The 12,762-nt window shown below is 42.3% G+C and overlaps 1 protein-coding gene across 1 annotated transcript; it reads right to left on the bottom strand.

Annotated features, from left to right (window-relative positions):
- Positions 1 to 1,112: 1,112 nt before the first annotated feature.
- tekt4 (tektin 4) lies at positions 1,113 to 12,540 on the bottom strand. Its single transcript, XM_004066153.4, has 7 exons — positions 10,949 to 12,540; positions 3,937 to 4,007; positions 3,721 to 3,864; positions 3,561 to 3,647; positions 3,362 to 3,497; positions 3,139 to 3,293; positions 1,113 to 2,451 (listed from the first exon to the last, which is right to left on the bottom strand). Exons 1-7 carry the CDS (start codon positions 11,474 to 11,476, stop codon positions 2,238 to 2,240), a joined length of 1,335 nt encoding a protein of 444 aa, XP_004066201.1. The 5' UTR covers positions 11,477 to 12,540; the 3' UTR covers positions 1,113 to 2,237.
- Positions 12,541 to 12,762: the final 222 nt, after the last annotated feature.

Genomic DNA, 12,762 nt, shown 5'->3' with positions numbered 1-12,762 from the left:
ATAGAGATGCAGACACACACACAGAAACAAAAATAAAAATCACACACATAACCCAAGAGACACGGAGTCAAACAAACAAACTCTCAAACACACCTATGCACACACACAGACACACGGGTACAAAATTTAACACAAAGATGCATAAAAAGACAATAGGACATGCACAAAATGACACAAAAACCACAAGGACCCACAGACACATGATGTCAAACACACAAAAACAGAAGCACACACAGGCACACAAACTGAACAGACACGCACACAAAATTCCTTTGGGCAGACAAGAAAACACAGACACGATCATGAACAGAAAGACACATACATAGAAAAACAAATGAACATACACAAAACCACAAACAGCACACAAATCCACAGACAGAAGATAACAAATGCACACACACACAAACGCACAAAAAACACAAATAAACACAAATAACTACATACACACACACACACACACACACTCAGAGACATACACTTTTCTAGAGGAGCATGCTCACACAAATTCACACAGACACATACACTTTTCTAGATAAGCGCACACACACACACATTTTCTAGATGAGCATACACACAGACACACAGATGTGCAGTGCTGGCACTAACCCTGCCCATACTTAGTGGTGTGATGAAATAAATACTGCGTTTGTCTGCAGTTCAGCTTCCCGTCTTTAGTCGTGGCAGTGCATTGAGCTGCTACGGTCTCAGAATAGACAGTGAAAGGTGGCCTGAGCGCACGTGAGGAAGAGCAGATTCTCACTTACATCACCCTGGAAAACCTTTGGTTCTTAGTACAGTTTTTCTCATTTCCAGTTAATTTGACTTCTAGCATTCTATATATATATATATATGACACATTGATTAACAGGTGACATTTTGGTGAATAAAACCCCCCATGAGTATGAAAAATTTCAACATGTTCTTTTGTCAAATGTGTTTGTGTATAACTGAACAGACCATATATATTTTAAATGTAATTTCTTTTTCAGTAATAAGTCTGCTGTTAGTGTTTCTTTTCTCAATTAGGTAAACTGTCGAGAAATTAGACAAATGCCAGTAAGATTAGTAGATGTTGACCAACAATGAAAACAAAAATGAACTGATCCAGATGATTAATTTCATGTATTTAATGAGTAAGAATGAGTTTACAATTTACAACAATCAGTAAATCTTCCTGCTTTACTTTAGTTTAGGCCTTTTCTTCCTTATTCGTAGATTTGGAGCTCAGAGTAACATCATGTAGAATAGCTCCCTCTGGTGGAGGACACGAACACAGGAGAACACCTCCAGCAAGGATGTCAGACCATTACTACTTTTTCTAAACCTGACTGTTAATTAGAAACAAAACAGAAAACCTTTATGGACTTGAAGATCCAACAAAAAAGAAACTGCAGCATAAAAAAAGTAACAGTATTAAGGAAACCCAAACATACAGACCAGCATCTATTGTTGCACACAGACTGTTAGGACTCTGAATGAGTACAAAGAACCACTAAGAAACACAAGATGAACGCAGCAACCAAGCCACACATAACACCCAGATAAATGTTTTTTCCCAAACACCACAACAAATCAAGAAAAATATACATTGTCCTTTTTGAGAGACTGTGTGCATCTTGCAAAAAAACAAGTTATATTGGAGAAACAGAACTAAATGTTTAAAATCAGAAAAATGAATGGGAAAATGAGAAAGTGGAAAGACATAAAATAAAAGAAGCTGAGCAAAAAAACTTCAAGTCACTGCAAAAGGAAATACATAAAAAGTCATCAAAGAAGTCATAGAAAAGCAAAACACACACTGTAAATCTCACGTGCCGTCAACCACTTTGGAGGTCCTTCTACAAGGACCACGACTAGACGGAGACGTTTGTGGTCACTTTGTCTAGCCCCGACCACAACAAACAGCTGATAGGGACATGTCATGATGGGCAAGTAAAGCCTCTGAGGGCAACTCCTGGGCAGCCATAAAAACTAAAGATAAGATCACATATATTTGATTCTACATTTATCTGACAAAAAGAAAAACAAACCTCAGTAAGAAATGAAGTCTCGTCTTGTTGTCCCCGCACAGAAGTGAAGACACACAAATAATCTGTGCTTTACTCTGCCTCTGGGGGCATCTGTCTTACTCATGGACTGAAGTGTGATTGAAAAACAGAGGAAGATGTCACATGGAGAAAAAAAGTGTATACAGAAATACTCCATATCTGGAAAGCTGTCATTGTTCCATCGGAGGTTCAGTATCCAGACAGCCTTGAGGTGGATGGTAAATGCCGGCGCTGAGTCATGCACTTCTCCCCTTCAATGAAGAGTGATTGGCTTTTACAGCTGATGTCTTTTTGCAGCTCCATACGGGATTCCTCCAGGTTACTCAGGGAGATCCTGGCCTCATTCAGCTTCTGCTTCAAAGAGTTCAGAGTGGTTTCGATCTGCGCTGCCTCTGCTTCCAAGCTGTCAGACAGGAGGATAAAACACAGAATAAATCAACAAGGCTCCTGCACTGCAGCAGGAACCTCCTCTCCTTTGTTAGAGGAGATCTGCACGTGGACAGTGTACCATGCTGTGATGCCCTCTGACAAGTGTCACTTCTTAAACCATGGGAAATTAAGGAACTCTGAGTCCACTAACAAGGAAACATTCAAAATCCACTTGGAGATCTCAACCAAAACATCTGCAGAACTGCCTTCACTTAGAATGGTAAAAGTTACAATGTGAAATGAATCCTCCAGAAGGCCCGTTATTCCCCCAAACCTAGTTTTAATTAAGCAAAAACTGGATGAATGAAAGGTTTTCAAAGTAAACTCTCTGTAATGAAGGAATCACAGTCACTGTGATGTGTTATTTACGTGCCGCAGGCAACACTTCTGGTGTTAAAAGATTAACAGGCAACAAGAACAGAACAGGTATTGCAGGAGTTGAAACTGGATCCAAGAAACTAAAAGTGTTGCCTAAATGTCATTATTTTAAGATTCTTTGGAGCTGACTGAAAAACTTGCAAAACAAAATGCCCTGGAAAATGTACCGACTTCTGTTCAATTAGTGACACAAATGTATTCCTTTCTTTATGAACTGCTGTAGTTCATCAATCTCTGTGGGACGATGGGGCCTGGCCTCTGGAGTTTGGCAGAGACGGCGTACCTGAGCTGGGCTGGATCTCTGCACAGCTCCATGTTTGGCCTGAGCGAGCGCAGATGAAGTCTGGACTGAACCACTCTCAGCGGAGCCTCTTTGAGGTGGATGGCCTTCTGCAGACCCACTATGTTCTTTTCCTGTTCTCCAATCTGCTGCAGGACCTGTTCACACCACAAGGACTGAGCCTAAAGCCGTTGTTCCCTAAAGCCACATGTTTCCATCTCTCTACCTGTGTGAGCTTTATCTGCAGCTCAGTCTTTGCTTCCAACAGCTCCTGGCAGCGCTGGCTGAAAGCTCCATCCACCGTGGAACGTTGGTTAATAAGGTCTTCAGTGGTTTCACGCAGCATTTCCTCCACAAGCGCCCTGAAACATAAAGACATGAGTGAACATGAAGAGTAAATGAAATCCAATTGACCTTAACTCCACCTGAGCCTTCTGGACGCCTCCTCTTCCTGTGCGGCCTGGAGCAGGTTGTCCTGTGTGAACTTTGTCCATGTGGTTGGGTTGCAGACTCTGCAGGAGACCAGACGTTGTCAAGTAAAGGGAAGTAAACATTTACGGCAGGTCTGCTCCCCCTCAGACTCACTGCTCATGATTGGCGGCGGAGCTGGGATGAAGCTGAGTGTCAGGACTCCTGTTGCTGTGTCCGCCGCCGCGCTCGTCCAGGTTGTAAGCCTCCTGTTTATCAGACCAGTCCATCTCTAGCACCTGCTTGGCGTCCATGTTCCTCCTAACACGCACACACAGATGAAATGTACAGGGAAGCCAGCAGCTGAACTGCTCTGCAGACGTTCAGACTCACCTGATCTGACTAGCAACCTGAGCAATGGTCCTCTTCAGGAGAGCCTGGATGTTCCTGATCAGGCCCACTTCCTGCAGGACAGGATCTCTGCGTGGTCAGTCTGCTATACACTTTACACAGCTGAGCGCAGAGAAACCGCCACTCATCACAATCAAAACTGAAATTAAACTTTTTAAATTGTGTTTTTTGTTAAAACAATCAACAAAATGTGAATTATTTCTTTTTTTTTCTAAATGTGCCTTAGTTATTTAAGCCCTGGTGGTCCATCATAACTTTCCCTGTCCCCGGATTCAAAGCATTAAAGCTGATTGACTGTTATGAGTGAGTTGATTTTTCATGTAACCATAAAGGTGGCTAATCAAAATAACCATGTGTGCATGCTCAAATGTCATTGGATTGCTGATTTGTCTTTAAAAAGGTAAGAAAAAAGAATGTTTACATTTAGGAGGTTTTAAAAGTTGTTGGAATTGTTTTTTTTAATAATAAAATCAATGTTAACTGTCAGGTAAATCTCCATCTATGAAAACATTTGGGATTTTAGGAAATAAATAAATAAAATCCGTACACATGGCTGCACGACGATGTCTCAACAAATGGTAAATGGGGAATACGTACAGCACATAGCACTTTTCTACCTTTTTACAGTCACAGTTCCATTCACACACCCCCCTCCCCCCCCACACACACACATTCACACACTAGGGGCGACTCCACTGTCGAACACTGCCAACAGCCTCACCAACTTATAACCACCAGGGGCAATATGGGGTTCAGTGTCTTGCCCAAGGACACTTGAACACATGGGTGGGCAAGTTGGAAACTGAACCTGGGATGTTCCAATCGGAGGACGACTGCTCTACCTCTACAGCTGCCTGTAAAATGTGCAGAGCCGAGTAAGAAGCACCATGTTCACTTCCTGTATGAAGCTCACTGAAAACCAATCTAACCAAAGCTAAATGACTTCACTAGATGTACACTTGGATCTTTATACCGGTATTTAAAACTAGAAGTGTAATCATAAAAATTGTGAATTCAGGCATGCTAGCCTATGTGTTAACCTTTAAGCTACATATACACCATTTACTGTATAGAAGAACTGGACTGAGGATGTGTGACACCACCCGTGGAAAATACAAAGGAAATAAAAAGGGGGGAGGGGTTTATCAGTCCAGTCTAAATAGTCAATGGTACACATGAGGCATGTGTGGCACATTCAAGAACACGCTGAACAAAGGTTTTTGAACACACCTTTAGCAGAGGATTGTCACTACTTGTTCCCAGCGCATATACTCACAGTAGGAAGAGGCTTGTAGTAAAATGTGGAAGCGCTGCAAATCTTGTGAATCTTGCTCAAAGCATTTTCTTTCAATTTATGAAAAACTTGGTGTCATCAAACTCTGGGTGGCCAGAAACCATGACTGTTAATTCCTCCTTCATGATCAATTTTCAAATGGTTCGCCATTCCATGTTTTGAAAGGGACAGCAGAAACGTACATAGTGGCATTTGAACGTAAGAGTTTTGAGCGCAGAGGTTCAAAACACGCATAGGCGTGTTTGCATAGACTTTTCCTTGGAAGCGGTCCCGCTAAAACGGGCAATTTTAGAGACCGGTGTGAACGTAGCATTAGAATTACCAAATCTTAAATGAAGGCTTCCCATGTCTTTGAAATTGTTCTTTAAAGTTTTTTTGCAACTTAAAAAAAACTTCTTCTCCCAGAGAAATTGAGGCTCAGGTCAGGACCCTGTGTAGGCCAGTCCAGGTAATCACACCAGACTGTCATCCATGTCTTTATGGATCTTGCTGTGTACACTGGAGCACAGTCATGTTGGATGAGGAAGGGGCCCGGTCCAAACTGTTCCCACAAGGTGAGGAGCATCGAATTGTCCAAAATGTTTGGGTAACGTGAAGCATTCAAATTTAATATTCAGCCATCTCCTGAATATTAACCTTCACCTGGTCTCCACTCCTCACACTATCGCAAAATAGTGAGTTTGCCATTTTGGTAGTGCTGACCGAATCTTTCATTCATTCATTTTCTTAACCGTTTTATCCCTTTCGGGGTCACGGGGCTGCCGGAGCCTATCCCAGCCACTTGTGGGCAAAGGCAGGGGGGACACCCTGAACAAGTCGCCAGTTTGTTGCAGGGTAGAATGTCCTCACTCACACACCCATTCACTCCCGCACTCACACCAATGGTCAATTTAGAGTTGCCAATTAAGCTATGAAGCATGTTTTTGGATGGTGGGAGGAAGCTGGAGACCCTGGAGAGAACCCACGCATGCATGGGGAGAACATGCAAACTCCACACAGAAAGGTCCCCCACTGATGTTCTGTTTTTCATGTCCCCCAGCCGGGACTTGAACCGGGGGCCTTCTTGCTGTGAGGCAAGAGCGCTAACCACTGCGCCACCGTGCAGCCCTGCTGACCGAATCTACAATTCCAAAATCCAGTGCCCTAGAAATTTCGCTGAAATCTTTGCGAAAAACCAGTGTGCATCGATGCTCACTACATCGGCGAATATAGACCACAATGCATTGCATCTGAACTATTTTTGCCAAAAAAATGTATTCCAAAGTATTTTTTTAATAAATTGTCAACATTTTTACTTTCAACTTTGTGAAATCGCATAATCATATATCCCTTGTTCTATCTTAGATGACCCCACCCTTACATTGACGTGTTTTCCCTACCATGACAAAGGTGGATAAAGGTGGAAAGATTTCATGTAATCCATGGACACCAGTGAAGATCACAAATCATTGAAGAAAAAAGGTTCAGAGCACTGTCTGGTGGGTCTAGATAACCCAACTCCCAATGTCAAAGTGCCTAGGATAGCACACGGGTTACACTATATAGTTTTTTAGTAGTTAGGGGTTAGGTTGGGAATTCGGACACTACCTATATCTCCCATCAACCACCTCTTACTGTGTCCACACTTTCCAACAGCTGATCCTCATTCAGGAATCAGTACAATTGTATTTAATCTGGCACCAAACTATGCTCGGTGCAAAGTCTTGTTTGTTCTCTTCCAACAGTCATCATTTGACTTATTCCTGCCTTTTTTGTGTTTTGACCTGAACTTGTTCGACTATGTTTTCATCTATACAGGGTTATACAGCAGGACGCGTGGCGTGCCTCTCTGTGAATACAACTATCTTCAAATTACTTAAAAAGTTGATTTTTCTCCAAAAAAGAGAGCTGACCATGCCCCCGAAGAAACCCCAGGAATATGAAGAGCTCAAAAAGTCTCTTGACATTATTCAAGAAACGCTGAAAAGTTTTATGGATCAAGTGTCGGCTAAGCTAACACCGCTCTGGGAGATGATGGAAGAGTTCCGAAGATTTCGGGCTCAAAACGAGCAGCGAGAAAACCGGGTCGAGATTCTGGAGAAAAGACTGGACGATGTGAAACAGCAAGTAAGGATGAATAATGTCATTCTCACTGGAGTACCAATCAAGCCTCGAGCGAAGCTGAATGCAGCAGGAGCTAGCACTGCTAATGCTAGCGCTAGCGTAGCTAGCAGTTCTAATACGGAGTTCGGTGCAGCGTCGCTGGAACAGCAAATACATTCATTTCTCACATCTAAAGGGATTTCCCTGGATCTCAATACCATCGAGACCTGCCACCTGCTCCCCAGGAGAAAGGAGACGGATAAACCAGCGATCCTCATCAGGTTTGTGAATCTCAAACACAAGCTAGCTCTGATGAATCAACGCAAAAATCTCAGAGGATCTGCTGTTTATCTGAACGACCATCTGACCAGAAGGAATGCTGAAATCTCAAAACATGCACGGCTTCTCAGGAAGCGTAAGCAGATTGAGAACACTTGGGTTAAAGGCTGCAGGATTCACGTCAAACCACTCGGTCCAGAGGACCGGTCCAAGGTTCTGGTCGTGAACACCATGAAGGACTTTGAGAAGTGCTTGATTACGGTTGTCTGAAACAACGTGGAGTAATAAATCAAAGAGCCAAATAATTTCAAGAAATATGACACCTGGAATCATCACTTTCTCTGTATGTCTGACGTAACCTGAATAACAGCAGAGTTCTGACCTGCAGACAACTTGACCTCAACTTTCACCGCAGCTGATATCAGCTGAAGAAGGATATGGACCTGAATCTAATGTCTGCAGACATAACATGGAAGAAAACTATTAACTGTTTAAACCAAGAGAATCGGCTGTTATCAGTAAAAGAAGAAATGCCAACCTTGGACAATTCGACAGTTTATGGACCCTTTTATTTTTCCCCCACAGCATTTCTTTATTATATAAAAAAAAAAAAAAAAAAAAAAAAAAAAAGAGTAAAACAAATGATTAATCACCTTTGAAAATTGTTAAATTGATTGACTTTTGATGATAGTACTTCACTAGCTCCTAAAATTGATAAATTGATTCAAAAATCTTTCCTAATGTAGCATAATTTTGCACATGTTTTTAACTTTTGATACTTGATGAAATTTTTGCTATGAAAATTCCTGAAACAGTGTTGTGTCTATTTTACTGATATAGTATTATGTTTTAAAGCATGACTTTTAAAAGCAACATAATTTGCATATATTTCAGATGCTGCATTTGCCATGTTGATTTCTAAAATAGTTATTTTTGACGTAGTACTTAAGTAATTCATCTTTGGCATGTGCTTTATTGATACCTTATGACTATTAATTCTGTCTGATAAAACCTAGGAACCGGATATTGATAAATCATGTAATAAAATGGTTATAGTATAACGGGGTGGGATTATATAAGTTCGCTTCCTTCCATTCCCTTTCAAGCAATATTTATTAGTTATGTCTAATTATCCTAAGTTTGATTAGTTACTGTATGAATGTATAACTGATGATTATATTGTTTTTGTGTATTATTTCTATTTGATTGCTTGAAATAAACCATTTCAAATCAAAATCAAAAAATCTCGCCATTGCTTAGTTTTTCTAACCTGATCGGCAGCCTTTGGGCTCATGTGCTCCTTGATCATTCACTTGTGACACGTAATAAACTCAGTTGCATATGGATCTCAGCGCCTCCACCTCATCGTTACACTATGACAGTTCCACGCTGGAATTCCCTGAGCTCCTGAGAGCGGCCCATTCTTTCACAAATCTTTGTGGAAACAGTCTGCATGCCTGAGTGCTTGATTTTGTACACCCGTGGCCAGACCAAGTGATTAGGACACCTGATTCTGATCATTTGGATGGGTGAGTGAATACTTTTGGTAATGTAGTGTATGTATGCATTCATTGAAGTGATCTGAAATGTCTGAAAATCCCTATGTAGTTTTGTGTCTGAATTTTTCATAACAATTCTAAACTACTCATTTTCTTCTATTCTCAATTTTTTCTTCCTGGACATTTAACCCTTGTGTGGTGTTCATATTGTTGTTACTCAGCCAGTGTTCGTGGGTCTGGTGGACCCGTTGCATGTTGTGGTTTTTAATGCCTCACAATCAAACACTTTGATGTTAAAATACTCGAAAGATGTTTACCTCATCCAATTACAATCAGTATATTTGGTTAATATTTGCCCTTTACCTTTGTTAGATCACATTCATAACTCATTTAAAACGTGATAAAGAAAATCAATTAAAATCAAGATATGAGTGGAAACAAATTTTCAAGTGAAGCAAGGGTTTTCAAAACTACTGACTTTTATTTATTTGAACACAGAAACTGAACCCATTCAGGTGCACAACACAAGCTGAACACATAGAGTAAACCTATTAGTCAAGACAACACATCAGCCCCATTGAACACATGGCCTTCTGGCCACTAGCCTGTACAACACATGGTCCTGGCTGCTGACGGCCTGGTCCTGTGGCTGGGTGCTGATGGCTTTGTTTTGGAACTGGCTGATGCTCAATCTAAATAGTAAATGGTAAATTGCGTATACTAATATAGCGCCTTTCTTCCAACAAGGACAAAGCGCTTTACAGTCACAGACCCATTCACCCAGTCACACACACATTCACACACACATTCAGACACTGGTGGCGGCTCCACTGCCAAACACAGGCGCCCGCCTACCACCAGAGGCAAGGTGGGGTTCAGTGTCTTGCCCAAGGACACTTCAACTCATGGCGGGAATTGAACCTGCAATCTTACGATCATGGGCCTACCGCCCTACCACTGCTCCACGGCCGCCCCAATCTAATCATCTTCTTCAGAGTCACTGTCAGACTCTGAATTTTCAGAAATGTGATCCTCTAATTCTGAAACCTCCTCTTCTGAATCGTCTCCTTCTACATCATCATCAAAAACGTCTCTCTCTTCTAAAATCAATTCCAGGGCCCTCTGCGCAGAAAGTCTATTGGCCATTTTGATCAGTTGTGATAAGAAACCACACTGGCAAAGCTATATTTAACGTGTCCCGCCTCCAATTTGTAGCAGATAAAGAGCGAGATATTAAAGATTCCCGCAAGAAAGTCAAATGGTCAAATGTGCGGGAGAACGAGAGCAAACAGAGTTGATGCTTGAATTATTCTAACAATGTTGCAACCTTTAGCAGGAACCGCAGGTGCAGAAACAGAACTCACATTTACAGTGAATCTTTCTCTCTCTGCCACTCTCTCTCTTTCTCACTGGTCACACACACACACACACACCTACACACACCCACACACACACCCACACACACACAGCAGGCCCAGACAGGTGGAGGACAGAGTGTAGGTACATAAAACACCAATTTCCACACCTCTATTGGCCCCGGGTCCAGTGGACCCGAACATCTTATATGTAATAGAAATGTGTTGGGGGGGTGTACGGTGTGTTGTCATTAAAAATGTATTCTGATATATGTTCTTCACAGAAAATGAGCCAAGGCCAGTGAGTCTGAGTTTGAAAAATTAATTAATTGTATCATTTTTCTTTTGATAAAAAATGAAAACGGGTCCCACAGACCCGAACACCACATAAGGGTTAAGTCAGGACAGTATAGTGTTGCTCTTTGGGATGAAAATGGCTCATATTTATGGTAATCATTTGTGTAAATCTTAGGTTAGAAACAAACCTTGAGCAGCTCCTCCTCGACAGAGTCCTGAACTAGGTCTGGCCCTGGCCTCTTGGCCCTGCAGTTCAGATTGTCAGTGGCAATGGCGTATGGGGTATCAGTGGCCTCCAGCGCCCTTTCCAGTCGTGTTCTCGCCGCCTGGAGCGCCTCCATGTCAGCCTGCAGCTGCTCAATGTGCCTTAGCAGCTCAGACCTCCAGTGATGGATCTCCTGCAGTCTCTCCCCGAGCAGCCGTGTTCCCTCGGCCTGAGTCTGCAGGGTTACGCCCTCGCTGTCTCGGTTCAAGGTTCTGGACAGCTGCTGGATGCTCTCGGCTTCCAGGTTGTCGGCACCGGCCCGCACAAGAATTGTTTGGTAATTAGAGAACCATTCCGCCGGGCTGTATTTTGTGGAGCGGCCCACCCCGGCAGCAGAGTCTGGAACCAGTTGCAGGTCATTGGGCTGGACGGGAGGGTCTGTCCGTAGGACTCGGTGAGCCACAGCACGGCTGTCAAAGTGGGGCCGAGGCACCGTAATCTGCGAGATCATTTCTGCTTGGAAAGTAGATGTTGAGCAGAGCAGATCCACTCTACATAAAAACAGCACCTTCTGTTTGCTGTTGCTTAGTTACAGTGTGGGCAGGGAAAGCCGGCTCAGGTGACCACCTTTATGAGTTTCAGACGTTACAGACACACGAAACCACATGATAGAACTGATCAATAATTAACGGCTCTGGTTCAGGGATGCATTAAGACACCCAGGAAAATCAGTTTTTTTAGGAATTAAGTCTTTAGTACTCTAAAGAGTAACACTTGAAGTGGAAAATGTGAGGAAAACACATGTCTATATACCTGGAGAAGTAGTTTGGCTTGATGAAATGTTTAGAATGTTCTGTTTCTTTGTCATAACCATATTTGCTGACTGCGGTAATAGAGAGGCTTTTCTGTTCTACAAGATGAAATAGCTTTTGTAAACTGAATGACACTCATCCATTTTCTGGAATGGGAACTTCTCAGTAAACTCTTTTCAGAGATCAACCAGACTTCTTGCAAGAACAGTTTTGAAACTAATCAAAAGATCCGTCTGTGAAGTTGAAATTAACTCTGTATCAAGGATCTTTGAGATCTTTCTTTCTGCAGAAGGAACAAAATCAAAGACAAGACCCAAAGAATGTCCAGTCTCCACCTTATCTCTAAAGCTACAGACACACCGCGCACGTGGCGTGCGCTCAAGAACCCACATTTAGCATGTTCTTGAATGCATGTTTTGCTCATAGTGTTCACACTTGACAAGCAGAAGCCTGAAACGGACTTTACATAGACTTTTCATTGGAAGTGGCTGCTTGAACATGTGTTGCAGAGGGGCTGTGGAAAATAGCTTAATGGCTCAATGTGTGTTTTCCAAAAAGCTTTCCTTTCTCAATTCTGCTTTGTCCTAGAATTCTTTTCATGGAACTAACTTCCTGTTTCAGTTCGGGTGGCATGCTATCTCTGTCTTAGAATAATAAGAGCTGACCTCCTTCTATCCAACACCCAACAGTAATGAGGCCCTTTAGGTGTGGGGTTTCAGACCCATTGCAAGGTAACCCTGCGCACAGCTAAAGCCATTCTCCAAATACTGTTGGACTTCGACTATGCGCAGGCGCAGATTTAAGTTTGCCCTACAACTGTTACCGACTTTGAACGCATCGCGTTCATCTATGTGTGACAGCGGAGGTCGACCCAGCACATTTTCTCTTCTTTTTATTTATTTAAAAGTGAGCATAGCTTGAGAACAAACGAAATAAAACAAGATAACTATATCTAAATAACTATCTAGATATCTAGAACGGAACA

Source organism: Oryzias latipes, chromosome 1 (assembly GCF_002234675.1).
Source record: "Oryzias latipes chromosome 1, ASM223467v1".
Lineage (NCBI taxonomy): Eukaryota > Metazoa > Chordata > Actinopteri > Beloniformes > Adrianichthyidae > Oryzias > Oryzias latipes.
This window is presented reverse-complemented; position numbering and strand designations above follow the sequence as displayed.